At 44.8% G+C, this 22,847-nt stretch overlaps 1 protein-coding gene across 2 annotated transcripts in view; it reads left to right on the top strand.

The window, feature by feature from the left end:
• The window catches only part of LOC129862682 (protein phosphatase 1H-like), a 62,911-nt gene that overhangs the window by 28,397 nt on the left and 11,667 nt on the right, over nucleotides 1-22,847 (top strand). Inside the window, exons 4-8 of one of the 2 annotated variants that reach the window (XM_055934570.1) lie at nucleotides 5,666-5,778; nucleotides 5,854-5,938; nucleotides 6,433-6,551; nucleotides 17,807-17,870; nucleotides 19,843-19,950. In XM_055934570.1, coding sequence (XP_055790545.1) covers nucleotides 5,666-5,778; nucleotides 5,854-5,938; nucleotides 6,433-6,551; nucleotides 17,807-17,870; nucleotides 19,843-19,950 — 489 coding nt within the window. The remainder of the gene's footprint in view (nucleotides 1-5,665; nucleotides 5,779-5,853; nucleotides 5,939-6,432; nucleotides 6,552-17,806; nucleotides 17,871-19,842; nucleotides 19,951-22,847) is intronic. The other variant, XM_055934571.1, reaches the window with a different exon arrangement.

Genomic DNA, 22,847 nt, shown 5'->3' with positions numbered 1-22,847 from the left:
CTGTGGATATATTTCAAGGCCTACCTTCAAACTTAGTGCCTCTTTGCTTGACATCATGGGAAAATCAAAAAAAAATCAGCCAAGCCCTCAGAAAACCAATTGTAGACCTCCACAAGTCTGGTTCATCCTTGGGAGCAATTTACAAACATCTGAAAGTACCACGTTCATCTGTACAAACAATAGTACACAAGTCTAAACACCATGGGACCATGTATTCTGTTTCCTAGAGATTAATGTACTTTGGTGCGAAAAGTGCAAATCAATCCCAGAACAACAGCAAAGGACCTAGTGAAGATGCTGGAGGAAACGGGTACAAAACTAACTATATCCACAGTAGAACGAGTCCCATATCGACATAACCTGAAAAGCCGCTCAGCAAGGAAGAAGCCACTGCTCCAAAACCGCCATAAAAAAGCCAGACAACGGTTTGCAACTGCACATGGGGACAAAGATCGTACTTTTAGGAGAAATGTCCTCTGGTCTGATGAAACAAAAATAGAACTGTTTGACCATAATGACCATTGTTATGTTTGGAGGAAAAAGGGGGATGCTTGTAAGCCGAAGAACACCATCCCAACCGTGAAGCATGGGGTTGGGGGTGAATTGCTGCAGGAGGGACTGGTGCACTTCACAAAATAGATGGCATCATGAGGCAGGAAAATAGTGGATATATTGAAGCAACATCTCAAAACGTCAGTCGGGAAGTTAAAGCTTGGTTGCAAATGGGTATTCCCAAAGGACAATGACCCCAAGCATACTTCCAAAATTGTGGCAAAATGGAATAAGGACAGTCAAGGTATTGGAGTGACCATCACAAAGCCCTGACCTCAAATCCTATAGAAAATGTGTGGCCAGAACTGAAAATGCGTGTGCGAGCAAGGAAGCCTGCAAACCTGACTCAGTTACACCAGCTCTGTCAGGAGGAATGGGCCAAAATTCACCCAACTTATTGTGGGAAGCTTGTGGAAGGCTACCCAAAATGTATGACCCAAGTTAAACAATTTAAAGGCAATTGAGTGTATGTTAACTTCTGACCCACTGGGAATGTGATGAAAGGAATGAAAGCTGAAATAAATCATTCTCTCTACTATTATTCTGACATTTCACATTCTTAAAATAGTGGTGATCCTAACTGACATAAGACAGGGATTTTTTTGCAAGGATTAAATGTCAGGAATTGTGAAACTGAGTTTAAATGTATTTGGCTAAGGTGTATGTAAACGTCCAACTTCAACTGTGTGTCTGAAATAGATTGTGTCATCGCTCCTGGTTTGATTTGAATTAACTCCATCTTTAGCTGTGTCTGCTTTCTTCAGCAGTTCTTTGGCACTGAGAGTTGAGTGGCGTCTAACAGCTGGCTGCCAGTGATAAGGGTGCGTTTAGCGTCGGCATGTTGCCCCCCTCCCAGTCTCTCTAATCCATTATCTGTGGCTGTTCCTCAAATCAGCAGCATATGGTGCCAGTCAGTCCACAGCACCACGATTTATGGACTTTTTCCCCTTCCAACCCGCAGGCCAAAGGTTTCAGTGCTGCTCACCATCTGGTTGTGGTGCTGTAAGAGGATGTGTGGACTTCGACTTAGCTCACTGAGTGGCCCAGTGGTCGGACACACAGCCATTCAAGAGTGTGGTCTTGACAGGCTTTGGCCAATGAGGAGTCAGAAAGGTCATTGGTTATTAGCCTCATTGTTTCATCTTGTTGTTGAGGATTCTGGCTTTGGCTTCAAGACAAATTTTGTCACTTGCGAAATTCTGCTGTTGTGTTTCCTTTCTTGAGAGCTAAGAGAGTTCACCACCTGGTGTCTAGTCCACTGATACAATCGAAGTCTGAAATGTTGATCACTTAGAGTTCCAACTGCATTCTGGTCTCATCTGTTTCACACAACTCCTTACAATAACTCACATGACTTCAGACAAACCTGGGTACTGCAGCAGGAGCTGTTGTTTTTCTCGTCATCACCACTAGATGGCAGTGTGCGGCCATCCATTGAGTGAGTTAGTGTCATTTTCCAAGTCCAGTGTCACTGTCAACCCAAACTATCAACTGTGATAATGCACCATTTCCCATGCACCTGTGCACATTTCGGACTGTGTCGATGCTTAACGATTGTGTCGTAATGAATGTGTGACGTACAAGGATTTAAGATTAAACGTCTATATATAAATGCACAATTTCATCAGAAAGCAGTTCACTGTCGTGTCGATGCAGTTGAGTGTATGTCATGCAGATGTTTGCCTTTTGATCGTTATAGAGTCAAAAACCTTCACCATGATAATCCACAGTATATTCAGCTCATTGCTATACTTGATTTCATAGCGTGATAAAGCTATTTTCTGCCCCTCTCTCGCTCTTCACTCTTTTTCACAGGCACTCCATATCCCTCTTCTCTCCCATCTTTTTTTTCCCTCATCCCCTCTGGCTCTTGTCTGGCTCTTGTCTGGAGCTTTGCTCCCCATCTCTTCGTTAATCTTTCTTCTTATTTTTAATGAACCTCATTCTCAAGTGAAATCTGTCACTGATTTGGGTGATGGTGGTGCATAATTCAGACTAGTTTTACCCCTCTTATCTTATCTGGGATAACCACTGGCTCTGAATCTAGTTCTCAGGTTGACATGAATCACCACCACGGGCTGTTTCTGGAGGAGGCTGCCAGAGCCTAATAAACACGGAGATGTTTAAACATAAAAAAGAAACGTGGCTCACGATGACGACACTGTTTACATTGAGAAGGACATAAATAACTGGGGGAGATCTGATTTTTGGCCTAGTCTCCCGCACTGTAAAGACATGTACTGTGTATAGACCCTACTAAAGCTGCAGTCAAATGAACCTGTAATAGGGTGCAAACCATAATTCTAACTGTTGTTGTAACAGTATAACTTTAAACCGTCCCCTCGCCCCGACACGGGCGCGAACCAGGGACCCTCTGCACATGTAACAGTATAACTTTAAACCGTCCCCTCGCCCCGACCCGGGCGCGAACCAGGGACCCTCTGCACACATCGACAACAGTCACCCACGAAGCAGCGTTACCCATCGCTCCACAAAAGCCACGGCCCTTGCAAAGCAAGGGGCAACACTACTTAAGTCTCAGAGCAAGTGACGTAACTGATTGAAATGCTACTAGCGCGTACCCGCTAACTAGCTAGCCATTTCACATCCGTTACACTCACCCCCCTTTCAACCTCCTCTTTTTCCGCAGCAACCAGTGATCCGGGTCAACAGCATCAATGTAACAGTATAACTTTAAACCGTCCCCTCGCCCCGACCCGGGCGCGAACCAAGGACCCTCGCTCCACAAAAGCCACGGCCCTTGCAAAGCAAGGGGCAACACTACTTAAGTCTCAGAGCAAGTGACGTAACTGATTGAAATGCTACTAGCGCGTACCCGCTAACTAGCTAGCCATTTCACATCCGTTACACACACATCAACAACAGTCAACCACGAAGCCTCGTTACCCATCGCTCCACAAAAGCCGCGGCCCTTGCAAAGCAAGGGGCAACACTACTTAAGTCTCAGAGCAAGTGACGTAACTGATTGAAATGCTACTAGCGCGCACCCGCTAACTAGCTAGCCATTTCACATCCGTTACACTCACCCCCCTTTCAACCTCCTCTTTTTCCGCAGCAACCAGTGATCCGGGTCAACAGCATCAATGTAACAGTATAACTTTAAACCGTCCCATCGCCCCGACACGGGCGCGAACCAGGGACCCTCTAAACACATCGACAACAGTCAACCACGAATCCTCGTTACCCATCGCTCCACAAAAGCCGCGGCCCTTGCAAAGCAAGGGGCAACACTACTTAAGTCTCAGAGCAAGTGACGTAACTGATTGAAATGCTACTAGCGCGCACCCGCTAACTAGCTAGCCATTTCACATCCGTTACACTGTCTTGCATTGACCTATTTTGGTCATTTAGCAGATGAGAGCGATTTGAAAGTGTACTGCACTGTTGAAGAGAGCGTGCGGTAAGCGTTTCACTGTATCGTTTACACCCTGTGCACGTGACACATGAACTTTGATTACATTGTATTACAGTTCATTCGTCTTAAGCTGGCTAGGTGATACAACTACATATCCCAGTCATAGTAAACAACAAAAATGTCCTCATTAAATCAGCGCTAGTGAGACGAGACAAGTGCGAGTGTTAGTGCAAGATAGGCAAGGGTGTTAAAAACATTTTTTGTAGGGGGTGGGGGGTGTAGCTAGTTGTTTATGCCGACATTTTCATTATTGAAGCCTTTCCTCCCTGCAGCCACAGGCGTTTGATAGCAGGATACGTAGGTATGCACTGCTACAGAGTCATAACTTACCCTCGGTGAAGGACACATTTTGTTCACTAAGTTCCCCCTCCCTAATGCACACACACATTCCTGAGCAATGTGTTTCTCCTCCAAGGTGACAGCAGTGGTGGGGCCAGGGTGGAGGGTGCTGGGGTGTCACTAGGGCCTTGTTACACAGAAACACACACAGTGTGCTTCATCAGATAGTTGATAGCCAGCAGAAGAGCGCAAGGCAGAGTGCTCTAGCGTGAGTGTGTTTTCCACAGGGGACTACAACCAAGGGACAGAGTAAATTAGCGGACATTATTTTGACACTCTGTGCTAGAGACTCATGACATTGCTATAACCCAAAATACACACATTTTTACTCATCACCTCCTGGTCTCGGCCTGTATTTATACAGCCAACGTCTCAGAGTAGGATTGTTGACCCTGATAGACGAGCGTCCTGCCCAGGGGGTGTTCTTGTACATCAAGCTGCTTCACGCTACAGAAATATGAGATGGGCCCACCGAGCCGGAGCCTTTCGTGCTGTGACAAGGCTACTTACTCTGGTTTGCGCTTCAAACCAATTCAACTCTTCCACGACACTTTTACGATAGTTTTAGATAACAAAGGGTTAACTCGTGAACTAGTGAGCGTACATAATATATAGGTTGAGAACTATAGCTTGGTTGGTTCAACTTTTTATGTTAGCTTTTTGATTAATTCAGTAACGGATTAATTATTCATCTAATATCATAGATTTTTAAAAAGAATTCTCTTGGTTTAATTAGTAATGAAATAATCGACCTAATTAAGCCGTGTAATAACGATTACTCCCTCAAACGTCACCTCGTCTTCAGGTTTCCATAATTTTTTATCTCTCCTTGACGTATTCCTCTCATGTTATGTACAGTATGTTACTGTAGCAAGGATTTTAATCCATAGCAGGTCTTTATGTGCTATATTGTAGTGGGGGAAAAAAATGTTTTCTTTTATATTTGGTAGTGTATGTTTTCATGTGTATTTATGTGAGTGTGTTGTATGTGTATTTATGATATATGTATGTGTTGTGTTATTGTGACGTGTATATGTACACTGAGTGTACAAACATTAGGAACATCTGCTCTTTCCGTGACATAGACTGACCAGGTGAATCCGTGTGCATCAAGAATGGTCCCCCACCAACGAACATCCAGACAACTTGACACAACTGTGGGACGCGTTGGAGTCAACATGGGCCAGCATCCCTGTGGAAAGCTTTTGATACCTTGTAGAGTCCCTGCCCCAACAAATAGAGGCTGTTCTGAGGGAAAAGGGGGGTGGAACTCAATATTAGGAAGGTGTTCCTAATGTTTTGTACTCTCAGTGTATATTTATGTTTTTTTTTTTTTAGGATGCCCAGATTGAGAGAGACAAGGCTGTGTTTAACGTCTCAGGAGGCTGTACTGCTCTGTGTGCGCTCTTTTTACTCGGAAAGCTCTACGTTGGAAATGCCGGGGACAGCAGGTGAGACACAGACGCACACACTGAAATAAACACTGAAACTGTTTGAATTAACACAGATTGCTTTGTCCTGCACAGAGCAATCATTATCCGAGGTGGAGAGGTTATCCCCATGTCTACAGAGTTCACACCCGAGTCAGAGCGGCAGCGCTTGCAGTTCCTGGTAAGTGGAGGAACACAACAGACACTGTATCACAATGCATGACCTTCCCTCCCTCTTCAGACATTCACTATGCTTGCTACCTGCTTCCTACCTGGTCCGTGCTGGTGTAATAAGGCCCACAGTTCCTGGTAAGAGGAGGAACTCTACCACAATCCTCTGAATCACAGTGAACCCGGGCTGTTCTCTGTCCCCGACCTGGGTTCAAATAGTATTTGAAATCATTTCAAATATTTTAGCTGGCCTTGATTGAGCCTGACTGGCACAATGGAACCAATAGACAAAAAATAACAAACCCCACTTATCAGAGTAGAGCAAACGCTCAAACAATTTAAGATTTCAAGTAGTATTTGAACCCAGGTCTGCTCAGTTACTCACTGACAGGTACTAAGCTTAGCTCTTTTGCCTGGTGTCTAGGCTGGTTTAATTGACTGGCGTGCCCAGGGGATAGGAAGACAATCTCTTCACGCTCCTCTCTCTCCTCTTTCTATGTGAAGGCCTACATGCAGCCACACCTGTTAGGGGGAGAGTTTACACATCTGGAGTTCCCCAGACGAGTACAGAGGAAGGAGGTGGGGAAGAGGATGCTCTATAGGGACTTCACTATGTCTGGCTGGTGGGTATCCATCCATCTATCTGTTTGATTACTGCTACTCAAATAATGACGGGCCTTGGTCCTCTCATTGTGATAAGTTACAGACAGGTGCTGCATTGAGGAATGTATCATACCCCCACCATTTTACCATAATCATGAGATAATCAAGATTAGGCATCTTTGCATGATTTGTCATTGAAATTTCACATTATCACGAGCAACTACGCTCCGCTATTGAAATAATGTCCTTTGTCCGCAATCATTTTGTCTATCTGAACCCCCCATTCTTATCAATGTACTGAGTGCCAGCTGATTGACAGGACATGCTCTGATGGACTCAGACATTCTGTGTCATCTGTGTGAATGACTGGGACAGTTCAGCTCATCAGTGATCCCTGGGCTGAACTAGGGCCCATCATAGCGTCTTTGATTCACTCCAGAGAGAACCGAGGCAGACTGAGGAGAGGGACAGAGACAGTGGTGGTGATTTAAGGGGAGATTTATCAGTGCTGGCTCTTTCTCAAGGCGGTTCTGTCTGTGCTGTTAAGATGTGCCGATGTAGGACAGGGCAGTGCTGCTCACTGAGTCCAGAACTCGGAACAGAACTCATATCTGTGATGTATTTTTAACAGATTCCTTTACAGTGAAGTGGGCCTTTTTCAGAACTGGCCTCTAAGCGTACAGAGAAAAATAGATGTGTGTGCGTGTGCGTGCTGTCATGCCCATATGGGGCACAGGGACACATCCCACTCAGAATTTTCCTGTAATACTACTAGCCACTTTCACGGTGTTGGTTTTAGCTAGCCCAGAAACACTGTAGGTTCCCAACCTCATAACTTGCTACCAATAAGTAATTTCAAGTTAGAGTAGCTAGCTTTTCTAACTACAGTATTTTAGCTGGCAAGGTTGATTGACTTTAGAAAAGCAAACAATAACTGCAGTATGTACTGAATAACATGCTAACCACACCGCTCGCCTCGCATGCGCTCTCGCTCTCTCTGCTCTGTGTCGCTCTCTCTGCTCTGTGTCGCTCTCTCTGCTCTGTGTCGCTCTCTCTGCTCTGTGTCGCTCTCTCTGCTCTGTGTCGCTCTCTCTGCTCTGTGTCGCTCTCGCTGCTCTGTGTCGCTCTCGCTGCTCTGTGTCGCTCTCGCTGCTCTGTGTCGCTCTCTCTGCTCTGTGTCGCTCTCTCTGCTCTGTGTCGCTCTCTCTGCTCTGTGTCGCTCTCTCTGCTCTGTGTCGCTCTCTCTGCTCTGTGTCGCTCTCGCTGCTCTGTGTCGCTCTCGCTGCTCTGTGTCGCTCTCGCTGCTCTGTGTCGCTCTCGCTGCTCTGTGTCGCTCTCGCTGCTCTGTGTCGCTCTCGCTGCTCTGTGTCGCTCTCGCTGCTCTGTGTCGCTCTCGCTGCTCTGTGTCGCTCTCGCTGCTCTGTGTCGCTCTCGCTGCTCTGTGTCGCTCTCGCTGCTCTGTGTCGCTCTCGCTGCTCTGTGTCGCTCTCGCTGCTCTGTGTCGCTCTCGCTGCTCTGTGTCGCTCTCGCTGCTCTGTGTCGCTCTCGCTGCTCTGTGTCGCTCTCGCTGCTCTCTGTGTCGCGCTCGCTGCTCTCTGTGTCGCGCTCTCTCTCGCTCTCTGTGTCGCGCTCTCTCTCGCTCTCTGTGTCGCGCTCTCTCTCGCTCTCTGTGTCGCGCTCTCTCTCGCTCTCTGTGTCGCGCTCTCTCTCGCTCTCTGTGTCGCGCTCTCTCTCGCTCTCTGTGTCGCGCTCTCTCTCGCTCTCTGTGTCGCGCTCTCTCTCGCTCTCTGTGTCGCGCTCTCTCTCGCTCTCTGTGTCGCGCTCTCTCTCGCTCTCTGTGTCGCGCTCTCTCTCGCTCTCTGTGTCGCGCTCTCTCTCGCTCTCTGTGTCGCGCTCTCTCTCGCTCTCTGTGTCGCGCTCTCTCTCGCTCTCTGTGTCGCGCTCTCTCTCGCTCTCTGTGTCGCGCTCTCTCTCGCTCTCTGTGTCGCGCTCTCTCTCGCTCTCTGTGTCGCGCTCTCTCTCGCTCTCTGTGTCGCGCTCTCTCTCGCTCTCTGTGTCGCGCTCTCTCTCGCTCTCTGTGTCGCGCTCTCTCTCGCTCTCTGTGTCGCGCTCTCTCTCGCTCTCTGTGTCGCGCTCTCTCTCGCTCTCTGTGTCGCGCTCTCTCTCGCTCTCTGTGTCGCGCTCTCTCTCGCTCTCTGTGTCGCGCTCTCTCTCGCTCTCTGTGTCGCGCTCTCTCTCGCTCTCTGTGTCGCGCTCTCTCTCGCTCTCTGTGTCGCGCTCTCTCTCGCTCTCTGTGTCGCGCTCTCTCTCGCTCTCTGTGTCGCGCTCTCTCTCGCTCTCTGTGTCGCGCTCTCTCTCGCTCTCTGTGTCGCGCTCTCTGTGTCGCGCTCTCTCGCGCTCTCTGTGTCGCGCTCTCTCGCGCTCTCTGTGTCGCGCTCTCTCGCGCTCTCTGTGTCGCGCTCTCTCGCGCTCTCTGTGTCGCGCTCTCTCGCGCTCTCTGTGTCGCGCTCTCTCGCGCTCTCTGTGTCGCGCTCTCTCGCGCTCTCTCGCGCTCTCTGTGTCGCGCTCTCTCGCGCTCTCTGTGTCGCGCTCTCTGTGTCGCGCTCTCTGTGTCGCGCTCTCTGTGTCGCGCTCTCTGTGTCGCGCTCTCTGTGTCGCGCTCTCTGTGTCGCGCTCTCTGTGTCGCGCTCTCTGTGTCGCGCTCTCTGTGTCGCGCTCTCTGTGTCGCGCTCTCTGTGTCGCGCTCTCTGTGTCGCGTTCTCTCTCGCTCTGTGTTGCTCTAGCTCTCTCTGTCGCTCACTCACACACACACACACACACACACACACACACACACACACACACACACACACACACACACACACACACACACACACACACACACACACACACACACCTAGTTGGCAGTGAGCTGGGCTGTGAATTGACAGTGCAGATGGGGGGGGTTGTTAAGCATGGGAGGTGTTTTAGGGTCGTGTTCAATTGATGGATGTTTAGCAGCATGCATGTTCTGCATGTTCAAACGCCCCAGCTGCCAGGCAGGCACACCAGCCAGCAGTGAAGAAACAAAGAGAGAAAGATAGAAAAGAAAAAGAAGGTAAGAGAGAGGTATGGAGGCTGGGCTGGGTGGAGAATGGGGAACAGTGATTCTGGGCTGGTTTAATTGACTGTTAGAAAAAGTATCTAGATCCTCTATGAGACTGTGGAAGGATCCAAATTGTGGATTTAAAAGAATATGAATCATCAGCATATAATGACACCTTTTATTTTTAAGTCCTGAATTTCTAGCCCCTTTATTATTGTTGGATCTGATTTTAATAGCTAACATTTCAATGGCTGTTTAATACTGTCTGAGAAGGAGCCATTATTGACTATTTTGCACCTGGGGTTACTATACTTAACTTTAACCCATTGTATAAGAGATTCTCCAAAATATTCCAGGCATTTCTATATAAATTCCAATCGTATTTTTTCAAAATCCTTTTCGAAGTCAGCTATGAATACCAGGCCTGGTTTCCAGATGTTTCATGGTGTTTTATTGTTTCAAGTACTTATTTTATTATCTCCAATGTATTGTCTATGTAAAAATAAAACTGTCTGGTTAGGATGAATAATATCTGACAATCTTTGCATCACAACACAGAAGTAAGTGTAAGGGGCCTCCAGTCTTTTTGAATGGACTGTATATATTATATTATATTTACCACCTGGGTCCTGTTTCAGTAGTAGTGAACTCAAACCTTCTTGATGAGTACCTGATAGTTGACCAGTTATATAAGAGTAAAACATGTTAATAGTGGATCTTTGAGTAGATCAAAAAATGTTACACATACAGTTGAAGTTGGAAGTTTACATACACTTTAGCAAAATACATTTAAACTCAGTTTTTACAATTCCTGACATTTAATCCTAGTAACAATTCCCTGTCTTAGGTCAGTTAGGATCACCACTTTATTTTAAGAATGTGAAATGTCAGAATAATAGTAGACTGATTTATTTCAGCTTTAATTTCTTTCATCACATTCCCAGTGGGTCAGAAGTTTACACTCAATTAGTATTTGGTAGCATTGCCTTTTAAATTGTTTAACTTGGGTCAAACGTTTTGGGTAGCCTTCCACAACCTTCCCACAATAAGTTGGGTGAATTTTGGCCCATTCCTCCTGACAGAGCTGCTGTAACTGAGTCATTCGTAGGCCTCCTTGCTCGCACACGCTTATGTCTATATAGTACTCGTTTTACTGTGGATATAGATACTTTTGTACCTGTTTCCTCCAGCATCTTCACAAGGTCCTTTGTTGTTGTTCTGTGATTGATTTGCACTTTTCGCACCAAAGTACATTCATCTCTAGGAGACAGAATACTACGTCTCCTTCCTGAGTGGTATGACGGCTGTATGGTCCCATGGTGTTTAGACTTGCGTACTATTGTTTGTACAGATGAACGTGGTACCTTCAGGCATTTGTAAATTGCTCCCGAGGATGAACCAGACTTGTCGAGGTCTACCATTTTTTTTTTGAGGTCTTGGCTGATTTCTTTTGATTTTCCCATGATGTCAAGCAAAGAGGCACTGAGTTTGAAGGTAGACCTTGAAATACATCCACAGGCACACCTCCAATTGACTCAAATTATGTCAATTATCCTATTAAAAGCTTCTAAAGCCATGATAACATTTTCTGGAATTTTCCAAACTGTTTTAAATGCACAGTCAACTTAGTGTATGTAAACTTCTGACTTTCTGGAATTGTGATACAGTGAATTATAAAAGTGAAATAATCTGTCTGTAAACAATTTTTGGAAATATTACTTGTTTCATGCACAAAGTAGAAGTCCTAACCGACTTGCCAAAACTATAGTTTGTTAACAACAAGACATTTGTGGAGTGGTTGAAGAACGAGTTTTAATGACTCCAACCTAAGTGGATGTAAACGTCCCACTTCAACTGTACCTCAACGGGTATGCTATCCAGCCCTGGAGTTGTCCCTGGCCTAAAGGCTTTAATTGCATCAAGAAGTTCCTCCTCTGCAATTTTGCCCTCACATGTCTTTCTGCACAACTGTTAATTTTACACTATTATTAGGGAAAAAAATCCTTAGTTACCTTCAATTAGTGGAAATGGAGGAGACTGAAAAGGGAACGTATGCTTAAAGTACTTTGCTTCATCTTTCAAAGCATAATTAGGTGAATCATGGATGACTCTTTCTGGTAGCATTTCTATGTTCAAGATTCAAAAGGAATTTGGTAAATTTTTCATAATTTTCCATCCAATTCGCTTTATTTTCTATAATAGATTATACTTGATTCTAACTATTTTGACCTAAATAGTTTTTGTTTTAAAGATAAGTGTTGAATTGCATGACCTCTAAAAGTGTCCCATACAATAAGTGGATCTGCTCTACCTATGTTATGTAGGAAAAAGTCACTCATAAAATCCTTTGTCTTGGTTAAAAACATGTTGTCAATATGTGGAAATTCTGTAAGAGTAATGTGAATATTTGATGGTCTGACCGCATTCTGACCCCTATCAAAACTTGTTTTACTTTTGGTGCCAGTGCAAATGATACAAGAAAGTAATCAAGACAACTAGCTTGATTAAGCCTTCTCCATGTACACTATATATACAAAAGTATGTGGACACCCCTTCAAATTAGTGGATTCGGTCACACCCGCTGAGATAAAATCGAGCACATAGCCATGCAATGTCCATAGACAAACATTGGCAGTAGAATGGCCTTACTGAAGAGCTCAATGACTTTCAATGTGGCACCTTCATAGGATGCCACCTTTCCAACAAGTAAGTTTGTCAAATTACTGCCCTGCTAGAGCTGCCCCAGTCAATGGTAAGTGCTGTTATTGTGAAGTGGAAACGTCTAGGAGCAACAACTGCTCAGCCACAAAGTGGTAAGCCATACAAACTCACAGATCTGGACCGCCGAGTGTCGTAGCACATAAAAATCATTTGTCCCTGTTTGCAACACTCAATACCAAGTTCCAAACTGCCTCTGGAAGCAACATCAGCACAAGAATTGTTCGTCGGGAGCTTAATGAAATGGGTTTCCATGGCTGAGCAGCCACACACAAGCCTAAGATCACCATGTGCAATGCCAAGTGTCGCCTGGAGTGGCGTAAAGCTCGCTGTCTTTGGAGCAGTGGAAATGCGTTCTCTGGAGTGATGAATCACGCTTCACCATCTAGCAGTCCGACGGACAAATCTGGGTTTGGCGGATGCCAGGAGAACGCTACCTGCCTCAATAGTGCAAATAGTGCCAACTGTAAAGTTTGGTTTGAAGATGAATAATGGCCTGGGTTTGGGCTAGGCCCCTTAGTTCCAGTAAAGGGAAATGTTAACGCTACAGCAATGACATTCTAGACATTTCTGTGCTTCCAACTTTGTGGCAACAGTTTGGGGAAAGCCCTTTCCTGTTTCAGCATGACAATGCCCCCGGGCACAAAGCGAGGTCCATACAGAAATGGTATGTTGAGATCGGTGTGGAAGAACTTGACTGGCCTGCACAGAGCCCTGACCTCAACCCCATCAAAACCTTTGGGATGAATTGGAACTCCGACTGCGAGCCAGGCCTAATCGCCCAACATTAGTGCCGGACCTCAATAATGCTCTTGTGCCTGAATGGAAACAAGTCCCCACAGCAATGTTACAACATCTAGTGGACAGTCTGGATTTGTAAGCCTACCTATATCCACTAGTTCTGTGTTCAGTCCTTTTCCCATACAACTTCATCTGTAATTGTAGAGTGAGTTTCCTTTAAACAATATACATTATATTCCTTCCATTTTAACCATGTAAAGACTGATTTGTCTTTTTTTAATCTGCTAAGCCATTACAATTATAACTATCTGTACTTATTTCACCACTTACCAGAATGAGATACAGGTTTAAATTATACTTACTGTAATATATGCCTGTTCACTTACTACCAAAAAGTACCATGATGATCAAGCTGCTAGACACCTAATATCAGGGACAACACCCCTTTCTATCTTACCGTACCCGTAACGCGCCTTTAGCATCCTAAAAAACACCGTCAACTGGCGATTGGCGTGGCCCAGGTAAGACATTGTGTGTGTGTGTGGTTAGAATTCTAAGCATGTAGAGCTAATGTCTCTCACACCTCTGCACTGATTGTGCCCCTACCCGCTCATAAGAGATGAGATCACTGCACTCCTGCCCATCTCTCATCATCAGCAGAGCAGAGAGCATACAGACAAGCAGCTACACCCACCACCTTTCCTCCCCTCCCTCAGTCACACACCACACTGTGGTGGTTGTAAAAAATCCTATGAATAAAACAATAGTCTACTTTAAATAACAATGACAGACAGAAAATAAATCCACACACTGGTATATGCTCCAGGGGGTAGGTTAATCAGACAACGTTTTGATGCCAAACTGGGTCTTTGTCAGGAAAATGAGCCTGTGAATGTCTGGTGCTGTTTGCAGCAACTAAAGTGTTGTTCCTGACGGTCCCAGAGGTGTGAGTGGGAGCAGATATTAGAACAGGATTGTGTGTATGTCACGTTGTCACAGATGCTTTATCTCCAGCAAGACAGAGATAGGACGAGCTCCGAGACGGGGGGAGTTCGCGCTAAACACTAACTTCACTGGGTGTCATTTTCAACCTTTCCCTGACCCATTCTGTAATGTTTCGAGCAGACCACCATAGTCCCTGTGCCACAGAATTCCAAGTTAACCTGTCTAAATGACTATCTCTGCGTAGCACTCACATCTGTAGCCATGAGATGCTTTGAGAGGCTGGTCACGGCTCACATCAACACCATCATCCCGGACCCACTCCAATTCGCATATCGCCCCAACAGATCTACAGATGACGCAATGTTTATTGCACACCACACTGCCCTTTCCCACCTGGACAAAGGGAACACCTATGTGAGAATGTTTGTTCATTAACTACAGCATAGTGTTCTCCAAGCTCATCACTAAGCAAAGGAACCTGGGACTGAACACCTCCCTCTGCAACTGGATCCTGGATGTCCTGACGGGACGCTCCCAGGTGGTGAGGGTAGGCAACAAGACATCCGCCACGCTGACCCTCAACACGGGGGCCCCTTAGGGTAGCGTGGTTAGCCTATAGATAGGATTGGTACACTTTACATTAGAGAAGCTTCCATTAAAGAAAACCCTCTGTTCTTTTGGATAGATAGCTCTCAACCCATGGTGTTGGGAGAGGATGTAAAGCCTTAACACACTACCGTTCAAGAGTTTGGGGTCACTTAGAAATGTTCTTGTTTTCCATGAAAACATACATGAAATGAGTTGCAAAATGAATAGGAAATAGAGTCAAGATAAATAATGATTTATTCATTGAAATAATAATTGTGTCCTTCAAACTTTGCTTTCGTCAAAGAATCCTCCATTTGCAGCAATTACAGCCTTGCAGACCTTTGGCAATCTAGTTGTCAATTTGTTGAGGTAATCTGAAGACATTTCACCCCATGCTTTCTGACGCACCTCCCACAAGTTGGATTGGCTTGATGGGCACGTTTTACGTACCATACGGTCAAGCTGCTCCCAAAACAGCTCAATAGGGTTGCAATCCGGTGACTGCTGGCCACTCCATTATAGACAGAATACCAGCTGACTGCTTCTTCCCTAAATAGTTCTTGCATAGTTGGGAGCTGTTCTTTGGGTCATTGTCCTGTTGTAGGAGGAAATTGGCTCCAATTAAGCGCCGTCCACAGGGTATGGCATGGCATTGAAAAATAGAGTGATAGCCTTCCTTCTTCAAGATCCATTTTACCCTGTACAAATCTCCCACTTCACCACCACCCAAGCACCCCCAGACCATAACAATGTCTCCACCATGCTTGACAGATGGCTCCAGCATCTTTCATTTGTTCTGCATCTCACAAATGTTTTTCTTTGTGATCCGAACACCTCAATCTTAGATTCGTCTGTCCATAACACTTTTTTCCAATCTTCCTCTGTCCAGTGTCTGTGTTATTTTGCCCATCTTTATCTTTTCATTTTCTTGGCCACTCTGAGATATGGCTTTTTCTTTGAAACTTTGCCTAGAAGGCCAGCATCCCGGAGTCACCTCTTCACTGTTGACGTTGAGACTGATGTTTTGCGTGTACTATTTAATGAAGCTGCCAGTTGAGGACTTGTGAGGTGTCTGTTTCTCAAACTAGACACTCTAATGTACTTGTCCTCTTGCTCAGTTGTGCACCAGGGTCTCTCACTCCTCTTTCTATTCTGGTTAGAGACAGTTTGCGCTGTTCTGTGAAGGGAGTAGTACACAGCGTTGTACGAGATCTTCAGTTTCTTGACAATTTCTCACATGGAATAGCCTTCATTTCTCAGAACAAGAATAGACTGATGAGTTTCAGAATAAAGATCTTTGTTTCTGGCCATTTTGAGCCTGTAATCGAACCCACAAATGCTAATTGTCCAGATACTTAACTAGTCTAAGGAAGTACAGTTTTATTGCTTCTTTAATCAGGACAACAGTTTTCAACTGTGATAACGTAATTTCAAAATGGTTTTCTAATCAGTTAGCCTTTTAGAATGATAAACTTGGATTAGCTAACACAACGTGCCATTGGAACACCGGAGTGACGGTAACTGATAATGGGCCTCTGTACATCTAATAGATATTCCATTAAAAATAATCTGTTTCCAGCTCAAATAATCATTTGCAACATTAACAATGTCTACTCTGTATTTCTGATCAATTTGATGTTATTTTAATGGACAAAAAATGTGCTTTTCTTTCAAAAACAAGGACATTTGTAAGTGGCCCCAAACTTTTGCACGGTAGTGTACATTTTACCAATAACAAATGAAGGTCAATAACATCAAATGCTGCACTAAAGTCTAACAATACAGCTCCCGCAATATTCTTATCAATTTGTTTCAGCCAATCATCAGTCATGTGTGTCAGTGCAGTACATGTTGAGTGCCCTTCTCTATAAGCATGCTTGAAAGTCTGTTGTTTAATTTGTTCACAGAGAAATAGCCTTTTATCTGGTCCCAACATTTTTTTGTTTCGTTTGCTAAGACCCGGCAGCAAACTGATTGGTCGGCTGTTAGAACCAGTAAAGAGCACTTTACCTTTCTTGGGTAACAGAATAACTTTCGCTTCCCTCCAGGTCTGAGGACAATCACTTTTCTCGAGGCTCAGATTAAAGATATGACAAACAGGAGTGGCAATATAGTCCACTACCATCCTCCGTAGTTTTCCATCTAAATTGTCAATACCATGTAGTTTCTCTTTATTGATGGACAACAATAATTTCCCCACTTATTTCCATCGCCAACTGTACAGAATTCAAAATTACACAGTTTTTCTTTATTATTAGGTATTTTATTCAGGTAAAATGTTGAATGAAAAGAACTACAGTATGATACTATAATAGTTATTCTCTATTCTAGTTTTAGTTCAGCAGAGTCATAAAGGACCATAGATTAAAGGGCTAAAGCGCATAACAGTCTTTCTGTGCACAGCCTTACATGCAGAGTTCATGTAATGCCAAATGGATGATTGGATAACCTGGCCTCAGCTCTAGCTCTGCACTCTGCAGAAAGTGCTGAGTGTGAGACCTGCTGGCCCAGGGTGGAAACATATGGTCTCCCCTCCCCGAGTGGAACCTGTAATCCGAAAACCATTCCAGTCTTGTCTAACGCTCTTCTCTCTACACCAGCACAGCTGAAATGCATCTGACAAGATATGGAGAGACTGCTTCCATTACCAAGCCGGTGTTATTCACATTAACACGCAGATGTGAATTAGAGTAGGAAACCCAGAATAATTTTAGTCAGTATAACGGTGTGTGATTTGTGGCAAGCGGGTGGTTATTTTCGATATGGTCATAACTGCTGCTAAGCAAGGAAGGTGGAAGGTTTACATTGAAAAATTATGGGAAGTATGTGTCGTGTTCACGACTCAAGAGTACATTGGAGAAAGTATGGACTTTTTAACATATAGATACCCAGATTCAAATCACCTCATCTCATACATTCATTGGCAATTACCATTTTGTCACAAGGGGATATTTTCACAAGATCAACTAGAAAAATATGCTAAGTAATCTATCCATCGCTCCTTTTCTGTATTGTTTGCATGTGTTTTTTTCTCTGATCCTTTCTTCTTATCTCTGTCTCCTCACTCGTCTAGGCTGCAGGCCCTGAGGGAGGCTATGAGGCGGTGCATCTCCATAGCACACTGCATACGAACCGCTGCCTGCCTGGCTGCCATTAAAACAAAAAAAACATTAGTCTTCTCTCCTCTCCTGTGTGCAGGGCATATAAAACCATTGAGGACGACGACCTGAAGTTTCCCCTAATCTATGGCGAAGGGAAGAAGGTAAGACTGCTCTCACCCTTTAGCCCGTGATTCAGCAGCCCCACCAGCCTGTTAATGGGGTTACTCCCACGGCCTTGTTTTGAGGAGCTGTAATCACAGCTCCACCAAGGCACCATTAGTCAGCCCACTGTCACTCTGTGGAGGAAGGAGCAGTCTTTGTCTGCAAGAAGGCTCACTGTGGTGGCATTTCAGACCATCTTTATAACAGTAACACTGAACACCCAATAAGATTGCTAGCCTATATCCTGTTATTGTGGTTCCTGAGATGCAAAGCCAAAGTTTGGTTATCAGCGTATGCTACCCAGCATATTAGGGCCTCTGCCACTCATCTGGCATGCAGGCAGTAGTCAGCTGTGTCGTTAGATGAGGACCAGGCAGATGTCACCCAAGTGCAGTCTGTTACCACACCACAGTAAGCCTCCTATCACAGTCGGCTGTGCCCACGACATCAAGTGCCGGCCAAGCTGAGTCCTTCCTTTGAAGTGAGGGGGAGAGTGATATAGAGTGATAGGAGGGGAGAGGATTGGGTTGTGCTGGAGAAACACCACCGCACTTCAAAGACCGGCACAGCCTGTCGGGGCAGTACCTACGCTCAACAATTAATCCCAGGATGTTTCTCCTCCACCCGAGGAGCTTTATCTCTGTCTCTACCCCTTAGACTCTTCCGCTTTTTCTCCTCTCTCTCATCTCACTCTTGTTGCGGCATCTGCACTCCATACTGATCCCAGTTCAGCCCAACTGACTGTACGACTGCCTCCTCGCTCCCCTGTCTCCTCTCTCCCCCTTTATACTCTTTTGCCCCCTCTGTCTTTCCTCCTCTCTTTCGTTCTCCTCTCTCGCCACCTCCTTCCTCTCTCTCTTCTCCTCACATGGCTCCTTATACAATTAGCACTGCTCCCCAGCTCCAAGCAGCTAGCCCTTTTCAGAGGCAGAGGCGATATGTGCAGACAGTAGGAATCAAAAGGAATTTCACACAGTTTACAAATGAGGGAGACCGTAGACAACGTCGGTGTCTCAGACTAGGTAGAGAGGAGAGAGATCATTTAAGGATTCACACAACCGGAACATGTCGTGATGTTGTGCTTTGCTTCATTATACAATGAACAATCGCTTCCATTGCATTCGAGGTGGCAACTTGGATTATGCAGCGGTGCTTGTGTTTATTTGCCTTTATTTTTTTAAATGGTGTTTGTGTGTGAAGATTAAAATTACTTTATTGGTCAATTGCACACAAGGTCCAACTGTAATTTTACTTCCATTTTTAACCCCTCCTAAACACACACATACAGTTTTTTGGAGAGTGCCCAGGGAGCTGTTGTTGTGGGGGGTTAAGTACCTTGCTCAAGGGCACAACAGCAGGCAATGGCATCTAGGATTAGATACCAGCAACCCTCTGGTTGTCAGCTCACTTCCCGGGATTTGAACTGGCAACCTTCCGGTTGCTGACTCGCCTCTCTAACCTCTAGGGTGTGTGTGTTTATGTAGAGAAGATGTGTAGTCCTGTATCTTGTAGCATAGAGCAGTCTCCAGGGAGATATCATTGGGGGGGTCATCATTATTAAAGTCATGAGGCAATCATTGGTCCAGTTTAAGTTTTTCCCTAAATGACAGAGGAGAGTAGTGTTCATCTGGGCCAGGTTAAATAGAATTTCAACTCGGTTGATTCTAGCAGTGAATTGAAATTCATTCCATGTATTTAATAGGGAGATTTTTTTTCAAAGAGGATTCTTTCAATTCATGGTTGGAATTTAAATTCCCTCCCGTGAAGTTGACAGACCGAATTGAAAAACCGGTACAATTGACTCTGACCCTGAGGTCCACACACATCAAAGGACTTCAATGGATCAAATTAACCCAAACATTGGTTTGAAATAATACTTGTTGCCAAAACAGAGTCGGGGAGTGAGGATCATAGAGTCAGAGGGAGGTGATGTTTATAGTTCCTCTCTTTGATGGTCTCATCCATCCACAGGCACGTGTGTTGGCTACCATCGGGGTCACCAGGGGCCTGGGAGACCACGAGCTCAAAGTGCATGACTCCAACATCTACATCAAGCCCTTTTTGTCCTGCTGCCCAGAGGTAGAGTACGGTACTACTTATTCTCTATTTCCTGTCTATCAATAACCTGGAGAGTATAATAGTGCCATAACAGTGCATCAGACCTTATTGACCAAGGTCACCACGATCAAATGACAGGAAACTGCTGCTGTGTTCCAAAGGGCACCCTATTCCCCATTCTATATCAGGGATCATAAACGAGATTCAGCCAGCTGGTCGGGGGGCCGGAACATAACTACAAATCATTTGTAGACTGCAAATTGACCACAAAAAGCCCAAACAGTTTGACTAAAACATAATCATTTCAAAACTTGCTTACATTTGAATACGGTCACATCGTGTGTCTCTCTTATGCATGGGAGAACTTGGGAACAGATTTCTTAAATTAAAATAACTTTGAGCTGATTTCTTTTTTCTTTTTTTTACAGTTTCTTATGTGCAACAATTAAAATTCCACACATTTTTGGGGGCCAAATAAAACCACCAACTGGCCAGTTGGGAAACCCTGCCCTATATAGTGCACTACTTTTGATCAGGGCCCATCATTCCATCCAACCATTATCTTGTCTGCATTGCAGTTAGTGACATACCAACATTGACGTATGACATACAAATATTTCAACTCATCGTCCTAAAAGGAGTTTTCAGCTCCCAACCAACTCTCTACTGAACAATTACCTTCTGACTCCTGATAGTCACAAGCTGTCAATACTCTCTTGATCTTTTATTTCAAAGCCCTCTGAGTTCAGTCATGGTTCAGACAGTGTGCTTTTATTGAAGAGTTCTTGTTTTGAACCTCTATCCTTGCTGTCTTATCTTCCCTTGCTGTTGCTCTAAACTTTAAAGCGACTGTAAATACATGTGCAGACAGTATGTACAGTGCATTCGGAAAGTATTCAGACCCTTTCCCTTTTCCACATTATTATGTTAGGTTACACCCTTATTCTAAAAAACACACAATACCCCATAATGATAAAGTGAAAACAGGTTTTTAGAAGTTCTAGCAAATTTATCAAACAGAAATACCTTATTTAAGTATTCAGACCCTTTGCTATGAGACTCAATTGAGCTCAGGTGCATCTTGTTTCCATTGATCATCCTTGAGATGTTTATACAACTTGATTGGAGTGCACCTGTGGTACATTAAATTGTTTGGATGTGATGTGGAAAGGCACACACCTGTCTATATAAGGTCCCACAGTTGACAGTGAATGTCAGAGCAAAAACCAAGCCATGAGGTCGAAGGAATTGTCCGTAGAGCTCCAAGACAGGATTGTGTTGAGACACAGTTCTGGGGAAAACATTTCTGCAGCATTGAAAGTCCACAAGAACACAGTGGCCTCCATCATTTTTTGGAACCACCAAAATTCTTCCTAGAGCTGGCCGCCTTTGCTCAGTTTGGCAATCGTGGGAGAAGGGTCTTGGTTAGTGAAGTGACCAAGAACCTGATGGTCACTCTGACAGAGCTCCAGAGTTCCTCTGTGGTGATGGGTGTCCACAAGGACAACCATCTCTGTAGCACTCCACCAACCAGGCCTGTATGGTAGAGTGGCCAGATGGAAGCCACTCCTCAGTAAAAGGCACATGACAGCCCACTTGGAATTTGCCAAAATGCACCTAAAGACTCTGACCATGAAGATTATCTGGTCTGATGAAACCAAGATTTAACTCTTTGGCCTGAATGCCTAGCGTCACGTCTGGAGGAAACCTGGCACCATCACTACGGTGAAGCATGGTGGTGGCAGCATCATGCTGTGGGGATGTTTTTAAGCGGCAGGGACTGGGAGACTTGTCAGCATGGAGGGGAAAGATGAACCGAGCAAAGTATAGAGAGATCCTTAATGAAAACCTGCTCCAGAGCGCTCAGGACCTCAGACTGGGGCGAAGGTTCACCTTCCAATAGGACAACGACCCCTAAGCACACAGCCAAGACAACGCAGGAGTGGTTTCGGGGGAAGTCTCTGAGTGGCCTAGCCAGAGCCCGGACTTGAAACCTGATAGAACATCTCTGGGGAGACCTGAAAATAGCTGTGCAGCCACGCTCCCTATCTAATCTGACAGAGCTTGAGAGGGTCTGCAAAGAATAATGAGAGAAACTCCACACATACAAGTGTGCCAAGCTTGTAGCATCATACCCAAGAAGACTCAAGGCTGTAATCGCTGCCAAAGGTGCTTCAACAAAGTACTGAGTAAAGGTTCTGAATACTTACATAAATGTGATATTTCTGTTTATTTATATCTATTTTTTTTATATATTTGCTAAAATTTCTAAACCTGTTTTTGCTTTGTCAATATGGGTTATTGGTGTAGATTGATGATGGGGGGGAAACGATTTAATCCATTTTAGAATAAGGCTGTAACATAACAATATGTGGAAAAAGTAAAGGGCTCTGAATATTCCGAATGCACTGTATATAAGATGGAGGTCGTAAATTGCTATGGAATCCGGTCATCAGTGGTTTCTGCAGTTTCAGACTCGGTGAACCCAAGTTCAAGGCATTTCCTGTTGATCATATTTTCAAACAGTGGTGCTTGTAGGTCAAAAGTAAGATGCGGTTAGTGGGAGTGTCATCATTGTTTTACAGTAAGGCATCTCAATGTCGGAGTCTCTCTTGTATATTGTGAAATAGATTCTTTATTGTTTTTCCGACTGGTTGTTATTCCAGCCAGACAGAGGCATTATTGTTCTGACGATAGCTTTTTGACTTGTGATCATAAGGTCAACAACATGTCACGGATGACCGATGATATATTAGCGATAAGTCTTTGATTCTTTCAGAACCACTTTTACAACACTGTCATCATGCAGTGTTTGTTCATTGACTGACTAGTACTCTATTTGTGAGGTGAAGGACGCGCCTCTTATGGAGTAACAACATTGCAAAATGCCCCTGGTCATTGCCATTACAGTATCCCAT

Source organism: Salvelinus fontinalis, chromosome 9, assembly GCF_029448725.1.
Source record: "Salvelinus fontinalis isolate EN_2023a chromosome 9, ASM2944872v1, whole genome shotgun sequence".
In the NCBI taxonomy this organism is placed as follows: domain Eukaryota; kingdom Metazoa; phylum Chordata; class Actinopteri; order Salmoniformes; family Salmonidae; genus Salvelinus; species Salvelinus fontinalis.
The sequence above is the reverse complement of the archived record's forward strand: the minus strand, read 5'-3'. Positions and strand labels throughout refer to the sequence as shown.